Source organism: Xiphophorus maculatus, chromosome 14 (genome assembly GCF_002775205.1).
Source record: "Xiphophorus maculatus strain JP 163 A chromosome 14, X_maculatus-5.0-male, whole genome shotgun sequence".
Lineage (NCBI taxonomy): Eukaryota > Metazoa > Chordata > Actinopteri > Cyprinodontiformes > Poeciliidae > Xiphophorus > Xiphophorus maculatus.
In genome coordinates, this window is record NC_036456.1 from 7,772,168 (window position 1) to 7,790,048 (window position 17,881).

Genomic DNA, 17,881 nt, shown 5'->3' on the forward strand with positions numbered 1-17,881 from the left:
CATTCTATAAAAACAGATGAGAAACATTTTTTTAAAAAGTTTTCTAATATGCACTACAGTTTTCTTTTCCAACACAGTGAAGCAAACATCCCTACCAATAAAAAATATATTTTTTAATTATTATTATTTTCCTTCTACTTGGAAAATGTTGACAGAGGTTGAGCCAGTCTTCTGCCACCGAGCTATTCCGTCACCCTCTCTGGCAAGATGTACAGCAAAACACATCCCAGCACTACGAATTCCTGAATTCCCCTCGATTCTGGTGAGGCCAGCAGAAGTAAATACGAATGCGTGTCCGTCTGAGAGCCGCACAGGAAGGGAGGACTTCTCTGGCCCCCAGATTGGCAGCAGGGACGCGTTCCGCCTCTTCGCTTCCTACTTCCTCGCTTCCTGTCTGCAACCACTTCCTGCCCGGCCCCTCACTCTGCCGTCAGAGACGCGCGGGCTCCCCGGAGTCACGGACTCAATCGCAGGAAACGTCACCGGGCGCTGGCGTTTGGGTGTGTGTGAGTTTGCAAGAGGACGCCAGGGTGGTCCTTCTTGAGAACGCCAACCAATAAATGTGAATGCTTTATTGGAACATTCTTCAGTGCTAATATGAAGCACTGAAGAAGAACACATGAACATTGGGGTTGTATCAAAAGTAATCTATAAGTTTCAGGGCCTTATTACAGTTTTTGTTTAGTGTGTGTTTATTTTTCATGTTCGTGGTCAGGCTCCATCCAGGAGAACATTTGGTTTTCCTGTCAGGCGAGATGCTTTGCTAATCCTCCTGGATTCATAATCACAATACTTCAGAGTTTTCTATTTAGTTTGTGAAAATCCTCTGGCGAGTCAGTCCATTTCACTCATATCGCCAGCAGTACTGAGAAAATTGATATTTGGATTACAATGCACATTTACTGTGTTTTCACCCCGATAGTCCGGTTTTTGCAACATTAGTTACATTTTCAGCTGCTGTGGTTTGTTTTCAACTTGCACTGTGTCAAACAAACCAAACTCTTTGAGAAAACCTGTCCCCCACCTCGCCTGTGGTGGCGCTCCACCAAGAACTACTGAAAGAATCAACACAAAAACATCTGAAGAAGATATGAACGCAATTTCCTTCTTTGCTAAATGTAAACAAAAATGGAGTAGCATCAGATTTCAGCGGTTGTAGCTTTTTTCTTTAGTCGTTGGCAAAAAACCACAAGACATTTCTCTTGCTAATGCTAGGCTCTTGCACTTGTTGTGGTTGTATTTACCCAGGATGCCCTGCGCTATAGTTCGTATCCTGCTTTCAGAGTGATCTCTGGTCCACTTGCATCCACCTATGGATTCAAACCGTACCAGAGTTCACTTTAATAGAACTGAGACCTTGGTTTTAAGGCGGACCAGAGTTAGCTGGGTCGCATCAGAGTTTGATTCACGCGTCCTCAAGCGAACCGGACTTAGGGTGCATTCATACCAGCCCCATTTAGTTTGCTTTAATCGGACTCTACTTCGTTTGCCAAGAAAGTCTGGTTCGTTTGTGCAAAGGCACAAGGCGAAGAGAGGGAGGGGAAGGGAACAGGTTTTGCAAAGAGTTCGGTTTGTTTGACGTAAACATTGCAATTTTGGTCCCCAGTCAAACCAAGTCTATTGGTCTATAAGGCGTGAAAACACATGTAATTGTTTTCCCAAAGTTTGTGTAGCACAGTTTAACCCTGTAACCCTCCAGTGGAGGAGAACTAGCATTCCTGTACCTCACTGTTTTCCACAAGCACACAAATGTTGTCTATTGACTACAGGGCCTTTAAAGGAGAACTGTCAGATGAGTGTGAAGAGGATGAAGTGGTGAAATGGCAGGGAGGACCAGTCCAGATGTGAAGCCTACGTGCATAATGTGACCACAATTCGGTATCGGACTGTTTTTTTTCCTTCCTAAAAACATTTATTAGATAGGAGCCTGATAGCAGATGCAGCCCATTTGTTTTCCTGAGACATTTTTCCTCTCTGCTGCGCGCCTCGGCATCCTTCATAGCAGGGGATCCTGCTGATCGCTGTAAAAACAAACACCCGCAGACACAGCACTGCTGTCCGCAGATGGGCCCTTGCTCAAAAAACACATACTCCGACTTTCTCTGAGGCGTGTTTGGATTACTCGTGTATAAACTCCAGTCACGCGTGAATCAATGTGTCTGCACCTGACAAGAATGGATGGCCGCGGACGGTGCGTTTTGTCTAGAGTTTTACGGCTTGCACTTTTCAAATTCTGGACATTTTTGGGAAGCAAACTAAGATAAATGAAAATCATACTCCGAAGCAGAGTAGATAAAAGAAGTAGAGAAACTATATCAGGTTGTCTTTCATGCTCATCTGTGGGCAAAGGATTTCTCATAATTTGACACAATGAGGTGTTCTGTGAGAAGAAAGTCACAAACACAAATAAATACTGGTTTTGGAACAGATACAGCTGGCTAACATTTTTACATTATGTTGAAAACCTAGTTCAGTGCCAGGGAACTAACAATTTAATTGAAATCTACCAGTTTTGCCAAGAAGAGTGGTCAAATATCTGGGGCAGAAATATTTCAAACTGACTGTTGATGGTTCAAATGCGTCCACTTAATTCTGTTTTACTAAAATCAATTCAGCCTGGAAGAAAATGGCTGAGATGCAACATAGGTTTCATGGATAAGATGACAGGGTGTGAGCTGCTAGGTTTAACAAAGTTTGATGCCCAGTATGTCACATTATTAATTAGCTTTATATTATATTAAAGTGGAGTTTAATCTTCCCTTTGAATACAGCATTTTTTTCTGCAATTAGTGTTTCTTTTGAGAAATTTGTACAACCAGTGAGTAATGGAGTAGGGGTGGAGGGTCTGTGTTTAGGACCATGGCAAAAGAAAAACAGCTTTTCCCTATTCATCTCCCAGAGTGTCTCTGCTCAGGACACAGGAGCCAGTCGGTGGGTATTTTCTGTCTCCTGACCTTGTCTAGTTATGTCGACGTGCTGCGTCACTGGAACAAGCAGCGGAGTTTATCTGTTTTCCCCTATTGTTCCCTCATTCTCACATGTTCGCTCACATTTCGTCTTTTTCAACTGTGTTCTGTACGATCTGGAGATGTATTCGCAGGGTGTGGACCTGTCTCTCCCTCGTCTCCTTTCTGTCTCTTCCTTGGTCATCCAATGCAAACAGGCTGCCAGCAGGAGACTGTGTGTGTGTGGGGGTGCGCGTGTGTGTGTGTGTGTGTTGTTGGACTGCAGGAGATAGAGCACTGAGTTCATGGGAATAATTTGGACGGGTCTCTGTGTGTTAAGTACACTCACATTGAAAACTGGTGGTAAGACACTAGAATTCATGAAAACAAACTGGAAGCAGATTTATGAACTTGGAGCCATACAAAGGCTTTATGAAATTTGCATACATTCACCTTGACTTTGATGTCATATTGGGGATGAACTGTTCCTTTTCTGCCGAGATGAATTTGTACAAAAATCAACTTCATACTAAACCCAGTAAGAAATGTATAAAAAGCTCAAGGACATTTCTACAGCTAAGCTAATATTTGGTTAAGAATCAAGCATACAGTTTGTAGATGTCAACAAGTTTCAAATATACATCTGGCAGGATCACCACTCGTTTTTGCAGTATTGGATGTTTTTTTTCTGTGGAATGGTCTGGCACAGTTCTTAAATTTTGAGGTTTGAGGACAGGGCAATTCCAGAAGCTTAATGTTGGCCTGTTGCATTAATTTCAAAACAGGTTTGGATGTGTATTTGGTATCATTCTCCAGTTGGAAGAATGAGTTTCAACTATCTGACCCAAATTATCACCCTCTGATGAGAGGTACAGTATTTGGAGAGGATGTTTCATTGAGCTCCAAGGTTAAGGCTCACCACAAGCTGGAAACTGCTGGTACTTAAGTGTTATTACACATGGCGAAGCTCATTTTACATCGCAGTAGCCGAGGGGCTCCTTACCAAGAAAGATGCTCCAGCTTCGATATCGACACAATTTGCAGCAATACCTCATGGACAAGCCAAATCCCTTCTGGAGAAATGTTTTACAATCAAAGAACAAAAACTGATGGTGAGTGGTGGTGGGAATAATGAAGAAGCAAGAGTACCTCCAACTTGGACACAATAGGGTTTACAAAAATGCATTGACTATGGTTGAAAGCAAATTATTAACATTTCTAATCATAAAAGTGCTCAAAACCTGTTTTGTACCTTTAAAATGCATCTTGAGATGCTCAAAGTACATGTATGAATGGATGAATCACACGTAAATTGGGTTTCTGCCGTTTTGCCAATTGAAATTTAAGACTTTTTTAAGAACATTATGAATTACATTTAAGACCTGCTTCACAACAGAAATGTGCAGTAGTGTCAAACCTTTTTGCACAGAATTCAAGTAGCATTGGACGGGTTGGCAACAGAAGCTAGCCTTTGGCAAAGACAAACATCGTAGATGCGAAAAACCTAGCTAACAAGGGTTTATAGGCAGCTAGTTAGCGATAGCCTCAACCGCCTTAAATCATAGGACCTAATGAAGATGTCTGGGTGTGACTCGAAATTTTGCCTGACAGAAAAGTCCCACTAGAAAAATAAACTACTTAAAGCTAACTCCCAATTCTCGGTTGAATTTCAGACATTTTAAGGGCTTCGTTTTAGATGCAGGACTTTCAAACTTTGGAAGACTTCTTAAGGATACACGGAAACCCTGTAAATACACAAACTGATACATGCATTGACTCGCCTTCCCTCTGACCCAGTATTAAACAAAGACAGTGTGGTCCTTGTGTCCAAATAAGCAGAAATGTACTCGTGCTGCATGTTGGCTGACTTCTGCTGTGTAAATCAATGTTTGTTGCCAACAGACCTTCAAAGCTCTTTTCTAATGAGATCTACTGACTGTACTAAAAATTGAAATAACACACTACCTAGAAAAACCCCATATGTTTGGATTTAGAAGTCAGGAATCTTTTGTGCTCGTCTTTTCTGGCGGTCACCTTTCGTACTGAGGATTTGATTGTTTTGTACCTTTGTTTGCCTCAGTACTTCTGAATATGGCTGAGTTCAACTCGTTCCTCCTTAGATTTCAGTCACCTTGGCTCTCTTGGTCTGTTCTGGTCAGTTTTCAGTCCAAGGCTTTCACAACAGGCTCTGCATACGGACTGACGCACTTGTGGTCAGTCATGGCCTCAGAGTTTGTTTTGCTCTCACGCCACTGACTCATGGCCCAAGCCAATCACCGAAAATACTTTCTTTGCCTCTCTTCCTCCGACCCCCAATCTGACAAGGCTTGGATCAATTTATGATTAAACAAAGTCTCTAGATTTCCACCTGTTTCAGTTTTTTCTCTTGGCTGTGGTCTGACTCGACACGAAATGCCAGGGAGACTTTGGCATTTGCTGAAACAATCTCTGAGCCTTTTTGTTCTCATTTGCGAAGCTCCGACCGTTATGGTGGAGGTTTGATTGATTTGTGGTTCCTCCTTTGTGTTCTGGGTTGCATTTTCTTTCTATTTGTGAAGCAGACGAGACTGTTTTAAATGTTTGCCTGAGCAAGTAAAATTCCCTTTCAAGAAAATGAGTTCAGAAAATGGAAGTAACATGCAGCCTTCTTATAAGTTATCTTTCCTCTGAAGATGAGAGTGTCAATCCCTTGTCCAGACATCTGGACTTCTACTTTGTTGTACTAAACTAAACATGTTGTTGGTAACAACATGTTCTTTAATTTACAGATAGCTAAACATGCTGCATGAATTTGCATTGTGTAAAGAGTTTATTCACTTCATTCCATGCCATCAAAGCTAATGTATCTTTTTAAAACTAGATGTCCATTGAAAGATTTTGCTCTGATTTTGAATATCTGCACATATGCAGTTAACGGGTTGGCAGAAAGCAATCATTGTTGGTGGAAACCAATTAGTACGCATAGAAAGATAGTTTGTCAGCATTACAAGCAAGAGGAAAACTGGGATTCGTCTCCTCTTTTTGCATTTACAGTTTTTAATTTCCAGATTTTCAGCATGTGTCGACCAATGTTTTGCTTATTTACCCTACTGGCCCTTTTCCACTACTACCTACTTTACACGACTTGACTCTATTCTACTTGACTCCACACAGTTTTCCGTTGTTTTTCCATTACAGTTGAGCTACCGGTTCTACGTAGTTGGGACTTTCCTAGTAGGGCTGTCCCAGAGTCTGAAAAGTAACGCAGTGTGGTCTGTATGTGACAAAATAAGGAAGTTTCTCAGCATATTTTGAGATTTGGATTTGTAAAAAACTAAATGTACAAAGCTCAAGGCGAAACGATCAGATTTTAACAAAGAACACAAAATCAACCCTAAATGGAAGCTCACTGGCTATTTTTTGGTCAAACAAGATACACACTTAATCGGGATTTCAGGACAGTCCAAAACACTTCTGTCTTTAACCCAGATGAGAGCTTGTTGGTATGGGTCTGCATATGTTCAAAAAATACCTTGTAAATCATTTACAGCAGGGCAACAGAAATCTTCCAGTGAACATTGCAACAAACAAAACACAGGAGATCACACTCTTTGAATTTACTCACGAAACGTTCTTTTTTGTTGTTTTTATTGAGGTACCTATGTTTTATTATTTAAATATGACCTATTAATAGATTTAGGAAAATACCAAATGTTAAGTCTCTGATCATGTGAAACTTAAACCAGGGTTTGCTTACTGTAACATGCATAATATGCCAAGAAACACACACAAATCAGAGTTGTTGAAAAGAAAGCTAGCTTGATCATCTTGATATTACCCCGAATCTTTCCTACATTGCAGTAAAAACGCAACAATGACGAGACGACAACATAAAGGGACAGACTGCATTTGAAAAAACAGGTCAAACCAAAGTTTGCGATGCGATCTGTGAATGCATGTCTGCAGTTTTTTACAGAGTACGGACCGGACTACTCGCTGGAGATCAGTCCGAGCTGCAGACCGGACCGCAACGACAGCAAGCACCTGGAGCGGGTCATCAGCACCATCAAAGGTATCAAAGATTTTTGTGTTTACTGGACGCCCCAGGTGCATCTCCGTGTGGGTGTGGAGCGTAAACAGGTGTGCGCCTGTTTGTGCGGACATGAACCCTCGCTCACCTACAGGCCCTTTGTCTCTGCATGGCTCTTTCAGTGCATGGTGTCATGTGTCTGTTCTTGTCGCTGTACGCCTCTCTGCTGGATGAAAGTATAGCTTCTTTAGTGTTTTGTTCCTTTGGCTCTTATCGTCCCTTTGTGCGTCTTTGTATGTATGATCTGTTTTTGGTTTTTTTGGTGGGTTTTTTGGCCTGTGTCCTCTCAGTCACCTTCTGGTTCTTAACAAACACGGTATTCTTTCAGATGAGTCTGTATGGTTTTATGTTTGAACTAAATCTTCATCCTTGAGTTTGGTGTGTGTGTGTGTGTGTGTGTGTGTGTGTGTGTAGTAACTTGTGGCTAAGTGGAAAGTCAGCCTTTTGGTCTTGATGTTGACAGCCCGCAGCTCTCAAGAGATGTTGCAGGAAGGTGAAGCTGAAGTGAAAAGTTGAGCGGCAGGAAAATTTCTATAAGGTGGTGCGATGAGGAAAGAAACAGCAAAAATCTAGACAGTACTTACAGACTATGCTTATTTTCAACCAAGATTTTTGTAGAAAGGAAATTTGACTAGGAACTCTGTCTAGACATGTAAACCACAGACTAACAAAACATTTATTTTTGATGAAAGTTATGAAAGTTAGCTTGGTCTATCATGAACATTTATCTAAAAAAAAAAAGAAAGACATTTGCTTTATTAGTAAGGTGTACATTTTTTTCTTATTACACCTTACCAAGCTAAGCTGGATCTATTTAATATATTGAAAAGTATTCACAGTGTTCTGGTTACAATTTTTATTGTCACAAAAGGTATTTCCTGTGTCAACTGCCAGTCTAATACTAGATTACAGTGTGTTCAATCAAGGCCGTGCTCGTGCTTGAAACCTCTACTTTAAAGTGCAGTAGCATACTACAGTTCACCAGTACTACATTGTCTCTATCAGTATTGTGTTTTTATCCCTCAAAACGTTTTGAAAGTGGTTCCTGTTGACTCCGACAACACGGAACTTGGTAAAATGCTAGGCTAATGCTAGCACGTTTCCTCTCTGTTTTCACATGACTTGTTGATATTTGGAAACATAAGAGTTCCTGTTAAACGTGTGGATAAAACCTACAGAAAACGCTGTTGTTCTTCCACTTCGCAAATGGTTGGCTTTGGTCTGAATTTTTTCACGACACATCTGGGGATATGTTATGACGGTGTCACATGACTCAGACCAGGAGGAGCAGCAGCAATTTGATTAAAAACCATACTTCACCGTACTCCCCATATGATTGGAAGTACAGACAAAGTTCCTTTTTTCACAATTCTGACCAACCCACTTCGTCCAGCATTAGGACCAACACACCTGATTCAAAAAAGAGATGCTATGGTGGAGTTAGTTTGATGTTCTTTTTAAATTAATCATTTAATTATATTGTATTAATTACATTTATTCTGGCACTCTACCCTTTTTCTACCCGGAAAAGGGTAGAGTGCCTTCTCCAGGTCGGGGGGAGGGAGGGGTGTCCTGCCCCAAGTGGAGGAGTTCAAGTATCTCGGGATCTTGTTCACGAATGGGGGAAGAAGGGAGCGGGAGATCGACAGGCAGATTGGCGCAGCGTCTGCCGTCAAGCGGGCGCTGTACCGGTCCATTGTGGTGAAGAGAGAGCTGAGCCAAAAAGCAAAGCTCTCGATTTACTGGTCGATCTACGTTCCCACCTTCATCTATGGTCATGAGCTTTGGGTCATGACCGAAAGAACGAGATCGCAGATACAAGCGGCCGAAATGGGTTTTCTCCGTAGGGTGGCTGGGCTCTCCCTTAGAGATAGGGTGAGAAGCTCAGTCATCCGGGAGGGACTCAGAGTAGAGCCGCTGCTCCTTCACATCGAGAGGAGCCAGTTGAGGTGGCTCGGGCATCTGGTCAGGATGCCTCCTGGACGCCTCCCTGGTGAGGTGTTCCGGGCACGTCCCACGTCCCAAGACCCAGGACACGCTGGAGGGACTATGTCTCTCGGCTGGCCTGGTAACGCCTCGGGATTCCCCCGGAGGAGCTGGAACAAGTGGCTGGGGAGAGGGAAGTCTGGGCCTCCCTTCTGAAGCTGCTACCCCCACAACCTGACCCCGGATAAGCGGAAGAAAATGGATGGATGGATGGATGGATATTCTAGCCTGGTTTTTATCTCATGACTATTTTGGAAACCTACAACCAAAGAAAGATTTGCGATGCTAGTGGTAATGAGAAAGGGAAGGACAACGAAAATGGGGGAAACTTTTGCCATGAGCACAGAAAAGAGCTCACTTTTCTGTCACCTGTAAATTCATTCAAGAGACGCCACTCTGCTGTTGAAGAACTGGGATTTAGTGTGAACGCAAACCCAGACTAAAGAGAAGAATGTGCTCTTTGATTGTATGCGAAATAGTGTGGACATGGCAACAATTAACAACTCGGCTTTTTTCATTTAAACGCAGAAGATCGTTTTACTGTGGCAAAGGACAAAAAGCCTGCTGGGCGTAGATTCTCTTTACCCGGACAGGATTAGGTTTCTCAGTCACATTAAAGCAAGAAATGAGGACTTTATTTGGCAAAATTTTGCTGGCTTGGAATAAGTCGTTACAAAACGAGGGATTGAAAGTATCTCCACTGCTTAGTCATACGCCTTTTATTAGGGACAACAGAGGATTGGTGGATGGAGCGAATGAAAGGGTGGAAAAAGTAAACGGGAAGATGGAGTGAAAACAGGAACTTGTTTTATCTGCTGTTCCCATTTTTTTTATTTGAGTACCAAAGTGGTTGTTAAAGAACTTAAAGCCATTTAGCACTTTTTTTTTTTTTCTGAAATCTTTGGTTGTGCAATTATGTCTAGTTTTAGTGCTTCCATTGGCATACATCTGTTAAAAATCATTTGGAAGATATAAACTTTGTGCCATTTATTCTGTGATAAAACTATTTCTTTTCATCCCTTTAAATAAAAGCAGGAGATGAGGGGCGGGGGGGTCTATCTCTTTATTCTCCTGACATTTCAGACATGTCACGTCTGTTTTATGTAGCAACCTCCATCTTCTAGTCAACCTCAGCCTTTCGCCATACAACATATGAGACTTCAAAGTGTCAGTGACAAGTCGGTATGTTATACAGTAAATATTGGGGCGCCTAGTTTTCTCTGTTTCTGATTATATGAAGACTGGCATGTCTGCTCTACTAACTGATATGCCTACTCGCAAGCACTGGGTTCAACAGACACACACCTCAAGGCAAACTGGTCCACATGACATCACTGGGGGTGTATAAGTGTTCCTCTGGTCTGGAAACAACATGCCGCTTATAAACGCTGGTTTCAAAGAGGAACTGGTCAGTGCGTGAGTGTGTGTCCACATCTGCAGCCTGTTTGCTCTAGTGACCCACAAAAAAAAAAAGCGTAAGACAAAACGATAATCCAGCAACAAGATTACCTAAATGCAAATGGCAGACTGAAACGAGGAACTGGTCAGTGTATGCTTCATGAGATATCACTAAAAACACAAATTGGAGAATATGAGGTTGTTCGATAAACTTATGTTTCAGAGTCATTTTTATCTTTAAAGGATCACAAAAACAATGTCATCCTCCAAACGACAGTGAATATTACCAAAGTTATTCTGAAAGACTTTGTCTCACAAGTTTGTTGTAAGTGCAAGATGATTATGAGCTCTGTGAATAATTGTGTTGAATATTTTTTAAAAATCACTAAAATTGGAGGGGTTTTTTTTGTTATTGTTGTTGTTTTCACAGTCAAACAACTTGTAGATTATGTAGCTTATTAAAACGTTTGTAGCATAAGGCAGCTAAGACCATAGAATCTCACTGTTTACTTTAATTTCCATCATTACAGTGTCCCCACCACAATTCCTGAACTTTCTGGTCTTGGTTATTAAGATCTAGACCAGGTGTAGGCTATGAAGAAAGTAAAACCTAATTAAAAATTCGAAGTGTTTTAGAGTACTCAAATTTCACAAACATTGCAACCAAGCAGCCATCTGAAATGGCGATTTTTTTCCCCCAAACATTTATATTTTGATAATGACTCAGGTTGATTATATCATGTTGCCCTGTTGTACGGTAAGGAAGTGAGTTTATATGACTAATGGCAATGAGCAGCAGAAGGTCGTTTAGAGCAATTTTGGTTTCATTGGGAACCGTAATGTTTAAAGTCAACTGTCAATAATAGTAATCAGAGCCAACATATTTTATAATATTGTAATAAAAAAAAAATTAAAACAATTATGTTCAAACACATTACGTGATGTGAGATTTGTCTTTTCAAGTCGGAAAGGACGGGAGTTCAAAGGGGCTGATTTTAGATCCTTAATTACAGAAATGAATCCATAAAGTGATTAGAAACATTGTTGTTCATTGCTACAATGTTCATGTCTGCATCATGCGGATTATGCTAAAGTTTGCTCCCTAATTTCTCTGTCCTATATTTCTCCTGCGTAAGCTGAATTAGCCTGCTCGCTAAAAGTAGCATACCATACCATACAGCTATGAAACTAGTTTCATGGCTACTGCCAATGATTCCAGCTTTCTTCTAATGAGATCTGCTTGACTTTCAATTATTAGCACATTTTTCTGCTAGTTTCAGGAGACGCCGGTCTCCATTTCTGGCTGTTTAATGAGTAAAGCAGAGAAAAAAAGTAGCAGCTGAACAGACACTGCAGAGGACCGATCAGAGAGAGAGACGGAGAAAATGACAGAAAAACACAAAACAAAACGTCTCACTGTTCAATTTCCTGTTTCAAATCAAACTCTGTTAGTTCAAATAATGCATTTCTAATAAATTCTGTTATTAGCTGATTTCCCCATTTTTCAGTCTTGTAATCTGTGTGAACCAATTATTCATTTATTTTCTATGAAATCTGTTGCCGGTTTTAATTCTAAACATTTTTACAACATATCTAGCTAATTATAGCAAGTTACGTAAAGCTTTCTGGAAAAGTTTGAGTTCCTGAAACTTCTCCAGAAGAAAATCAGGAAATGACTAAAGTATAAAATATTCACCTAGTCTGGGGACAAAGTGAATTATCGTTAGGATGTCAGTCGTTTCACAGTTGATTTTTTTTTTTTCTTTCCCATGAGAGCAAACAAAGCATGCCCCACCGAAATGAAATGACTAGTGTTTGCAAAAGCAGTTGCAGTCGTCATGCTAACATTCCAGTCGAGGCAAAGGCATAAAAATGACTATATTTCTGTCAAAGACATCAGAAACATCCTAGTTTTATTACGATTGTAAACTAGCCATTTAATGTTCTTTGAAGCACAGTAAAATAAATACTACGTAGGGTGTAGCATTAAAGGATTACTCAATTTTTCCTGATGTTTGTCATTCACACATGACGATTGAGACAGTGTAAACTAAAATGTGCTTTTTATTAGGTGTTTTTTGGTTGCCGCCGCCATCTCATTGTGTGTATTTACAGCTTTTGTCTTTACAAGCGTGGTAGCATAATTTCCCCTGAGGCTTTGCGCACAATTGTGACTCTTTTCATTGGCGTGAAGTTAACCCGCATGCGTACACAGCTGTCTTTTTTTCCCCCCAGTCTATCTGCAGAGTTGCTTGTGCGGATTAACTCTCCGAGAAGATCATTTTTATACTTTTAAGTTATGAGCCGCAAACCTCGGCACAGAGAACTGTCATGCCATCAGCTCCTTTGCCGATTCATGGACTTTGCCCACGTAGTCTTGAATCGGAGCGAAGAGAAAAGGACAAAAAATACTCGAAACGTGCAAAGCTGGTGTAGACGTACCACAAAACACTTGGTGCTGTAATTGCAGTGAAGGTTTTTTTTTGTTTGTTTTTTACAAACTTTTGACTTAGTGGGTCTGAATATATTTACACACCATACTTTTCACTTCACAGTTATTCTCTTTTTTTTTTTTTTTTTTTGATTATCTTTCTCACAAAATCCCCGCCCCCCCCCCAAAATACAAACAATTGAAGTTTTTGGTTATCTTATATGGAAGCGGAAAGCAGATATTTTCCCCAGATGGTTATCTTGAGAAAATGGGTTAGTTTTCTCTAGAAAATTAATTTCCCAAATGTTTTTCTCAGGTTAACGAGTTAATCTGAGGTCACAAGATGATCGGTTGTGTGTTATATACCTGATTCCATCCACAACGGCATGCATTTGGCGGATGGAATCGCCAGTCATTTACTTATCTCGATGAAACCATTGCAAAAGAGTGTATGCGGAAACAGGAAATTAAGTAGTTATCTTGAGAAAACCCTCTGGGAAAAACTGGATACTTGTGCACGTCACTATATCTTGACTGTAATGACACGTAGGTCGGGTAACCATATTAATTATAACAGTAGTTTAACTGTGACTTCATTTTCAGGTTTCTCAGTCTTTCGGTAAAGTTTCTGACAGAGTCCAGCCTTACAGTTGTCCTGCATATTCCCAAGGCAGATGAAAACGCCTCAGATCCTCTCGACATCGGTTGTTTTTCATCGAATGTCCTGTTGCCCAGGCCCCACTTCTAAAGGCTGTTCCTCTCGTCCGAGCTCCCTTTCCTGTTTTTAGTCTGCGTCAGGATTTTTGAGTTTCCATTTGTCATACTTTTTAGAAAAAGAAAAAAAAAAAAAAAAGGATCCCGTGTGTAGAAAGTACCTCCATCTGGAACTGTTGGTGTGTCGTCAAAGCTGCGGTTTACTGTACATGTGGCCTATGGGTGGCTTTTACCAATGCAACTATTTAAGAAAGAAGAAAGTCCTAGAATGCATGCCATGCTTAAGAGACTTCTGTATTTTTATTCTCGTGGAACAGATGAGGTACAGTTTTGACTGAAACTAGTGTTACTCTTTTAAAAGATTGACCAAAAACACAAAAATCCGTCAAGCCTAACTCGTCCAATCTCTTTTAACCTGGAGGTCGGATCAGCTGCTTTCTTCATTGTGAACTCTTAACAGTGGCATTTCTTTATCTAGCAATCAATTCCTAGTCTGTTTCCATTTTATCTCCAGATGTTTTTTTAAAAAAAAAACCTGTCTGAAGTTATCTCCCACTCCTAAAGCTCCTCCTGATCACTCTTCTTGGAATCCAGTGGAAAACAGCTTAATCTGAAGGAGCTGCTCTCTGTTCGCAATTTAAAACAAGTTATAAATAATCCAAAAGCACATGTGGCCTTTCAAATATTTTGTTTTCGCTCGAATTATCTCGTTTTCTGGAAACGTGTTTGAGTCTCCGGCGGATTCCGTGTGAACGTCGGAGAGGAATGAAATGCAGGTAGAGAGAAAGGAATGACATTTAGCAAATGTATTTCACCTTGAAGAACAAACACAGCAAAGTGGGGAAATGTTGATTTATGCTGTTGTGCTCATAACTCTGAAGTTGGAGAAGCAAGTAGGACAGAACGTGAAGTCATAGTTCCTACAAAGGCCGAGGTTTTCCACCTACTCTGGATTCAAAATACAACATGGCTGCAGGACATACAAATTTGTACTGGTAATTGTGGTAGTAAAATGTTAATTTGTAACTGATTCATACCTTGTTGCAGCATTTTGTGAAAGTATTCATACCAGTACATTTCTAAAAGAGTTGTAGCATCTGATTTCATACGGGCACTTTGCAGCTAGATAGCCAAACTGTTAAAAAAAAAAATGTGAAGAAAATAAACCGTGACAGGCACAAACGTTTAGATTTTCATCCGCCTTTTTCCTATCTTTCATCATCCATTTTGTTTCCTACTTACTGAAAAACAGACGACAGAGGAAGTCGTGCACAGTTTAGGGTTTTGGAAAATCCTCCGTGATGCCTGCGTGTTTGTTTCGCATGCAGGAATGCATGGTGCAGAGAGAATGCAAACCGTATAGGGGACAGAAGAAGGAATAATAGCCTGAAGACGAACACGGCTGGCATGTCTTCATGTTGCAGCCGAGCTTTATCTGCAGCAAGAAGCCGTAAATCAGTCGCACCAGTAAACCATCCTGTCATAGTGGGTGTGGGAGGTTTGGAGCATCTGGGCTCATTTGCTGCTTTGTTTCTTGTAGTTTTCTACATTTTGCACTTCATCCTCTCGGTGGAAGGAACACCAAGTAATGCAGTTTGTCATCGGAATAAAATTTTTAAAAAAGAAAGTTTTTTTTGTCCGATTTTTTTGTCTTTACAGTATTTTCAAAGTTGAACCCTTTGTGCCCTCTCCCTAAGGTGAAGAAGGTGCAGCATTCTCTACATAGTTGTAGGCCCGAACACAAACCGGCTGGCATTCATGTTTGTACTTCGGAGCTGCCGGTTGTTGTTCCAGTTGTTTCGATGAAGCTGTTGTTCACTGTACTCGGGTAACGTGACGAGGACCGCACTGACAGCTCCACAATGGCCAACAAACAGGACATCCTCCCTCAGTGCGTCAGGGCAATTACTCATCCCCTCAGAGCACACGTGCCGCGCGTTTGTTTTTACCAATCGGAGCGTTTTAGCACTACAAAGGATCAACAATGCCACATTATTCCCGCCAAAGTGAACCGTCAACTACGCTTCGTAATGCACCCATTGTGTCCAAACACTTGCTTTGTGTCTGTATTCGAGCGTTAGTCGGGCGTGGAAACCAATCTGTGTCCTCATGCAAATGAGCTCTCGGCGATTGGCATTTTCATGCCGATTCCCTGCTTTGCATGCTTTGTGTTTCTTCGGGAGACTGACGGGCCTCACCTCTGCCTCTGCCAGATGTTGCTTTGCATTTTCCGTGGCACTCGTGTTCGGTTTCCCTTGGTGTCTTAATATATGTGCTTAGCCTGGCTTAATGAGAAGGATCTGACCCTCTTCTGCCGTTCCTCCTTCTCTGTGGGTTTGTGTGCTTTGAGTGCTCACCCATGTAACCTCTCTCACCCCTCTCATTTCTGTCTCCCCCTTGTTTACAGGGAATTTAAAGAATGTGGTTTAGGACCTGGCAGCCTCAGCCAAACTCCACACACATACGCACACACACCCACATGCACGCCATCTCTCCGAACCAGGTCTACGCTCGGCAGCTCTAATGAAGACAATATGGAGTGGACCACTCCTGCCCCAAGGCAGGGATTGAGCGAACAAGGGAGAAGAGAACAAGACAGTTGTGGAAAACATTAGTTGAGTGTTTCCAGGGGGAGAACAGTTTAATAAGGGATGGGGGTTGACGTGGTCTCTATTCAATGTTCACCGTTTTTAATTCCTTGTGTTTTTTTTGTTGTTGTTGTTGTTTTTTAATGTTCGTGGGTTTGTTCAAGTGAAAGTTTATTGTACGTTCTCTGTAGTTTTGTAAGACTAGATGACAGCGGTTCACCCCTGAGCGTTCGCTACCGAGGGAGGCATCAGTCGGACATTGAATGGAAAAACAGATTTTTCAGGGCTCCGGTTTCACGGTCTGCCCCAGTCCCGCTGTGTGATTTCAGCCTCTCGTGGACAGATGAGCACTAAAACAGACAAAACATTCGAGTCCCTCCAAGGCCCCGTTAAACATTTGTTTCTAAACGGATCTGGAGCCTGTTAAAAGGTTTGCGAAACATCTAGAGAGACCTACAGCCTACAAATTGGGAGTCCGGAAAAGTTTGGAAAACGGACGATCACGCTTGCTTCCAGCTGTTGGCAGACAGCAGAAACATTTGGAATTCTGCGATTTTAAATGAAAAGAAGAAACAAAAAGACAAAAAAAAATAAAGGCCTTTTTTTTTTTGGCTTATTTTAGATTAAAAGCCAAGATTACATTCTCTGAAGAAAATAAGAGCAGCTCCTCCACCATCAATGTAGTTGAAGTTGGTTGGAAGCAAAGGAAAGACTAGAACTGTAAATATATGAAAGCCATCCGTAGCTACAGAAAACATGTATAAACAGCGTAACATTTCACACTTACTACTCCGAGTGTCTAGCATACCAAAACTGTGAAACTACATGTTCGCTGAAAGTTCATTGTGGAGGTTGGAGCAAGCTGGGTGAAAGTTTTTTGCTATCTTCCTCAGCAGTTATAAGATCTAAACCAACAGTGTGAGGCTTTCTGTGGTTTCTTGTATTGGGGTATTAGCGGCGATCAACGTCATCAGACAGAGCCATTTTTCAAAAATGTCACGGTGCTGTTTGTGGTTGAGAGAGGTCTTCAAATAGGCATTTGAAAGGATTCGTAAAATGCTGAAATGTTGTTTTTTTTTTTTCATGTTCGTGAAATGATTTTAAAAGACAATTTATTAAAATAAAGTTTTGCACCACTGTGTCTTTGCAGATTGATTCAAATAAACATCGAAATGTTTTTTGTGACATATGAGACATTTAATTTAGCAGCTTAAATTTAGCAAAGCTTTAGCTTTGCTAAATTTAAGCTGCTAAATTATTAATTTGTTTCAAAGTAATAGTGGTGCCATTTGGTACTTAATGATCTGGCTTCTTCTCCTACTTATTCAAGGGTCATTGGGTCAACCAGAGTTTGGCAGCTAAAACTTTAGATTTGGTGAATATATAGTGTTAAGAACTAAAGTCGGGTCCCTGGTTCTGTACTGTGGCTGTTAGTGATAAGGTGTGTTTTGAGCCACTAAGGAGAGATGCGAGAGAATGATAAATCACTGAATAGTCCTCTGAAAAATGTGGCCCTCTCACTACTGGAGGCCCCAAAGAGTATGTATGTATGTATATATACATATATATATATATTTTTTTTTTTTTTTCATCTATCAGATAGATAGATAGATAGATAGATAAAAATAAATATATATATAGATATATAATCTGCAATTACATATGTAATATAATTACAGGTTATATAAATATATCATTTATATAATGATTTATATATAATGATATACAGTATATCATTATATACTGTATA

General features: G+C 40.8%; 1 protein-coding gene across 1 annotated transcript in view; it reads left to right on the forward strand.

Annotated features, from left to right (window-relative positions):
- hdac8 (histone deacetylase 8) overlaps positions 1-17,257 on the forward strand; it is a 31,057-nt gene extending 13,800 nt beyond the window's left edge. Inside the window, exons 10-11 of the mRNA XM_005806412.2 lie at positions 6,891-6,996; positions 15,951-17,257. Coding sequence (XP_005806469.1) covers positions 6,891-6,996; positions 15,951-15,973 — 129 coding nt within the window. The 3' untranslated portion in view covers positions 15,974-17,257. The remainder of the gene's footprint in view (positions 1-6,890; positions 6,997-15,950) is intronic.
- Positions 17,258-17,881: the final 624 nt, after the last annotated feature.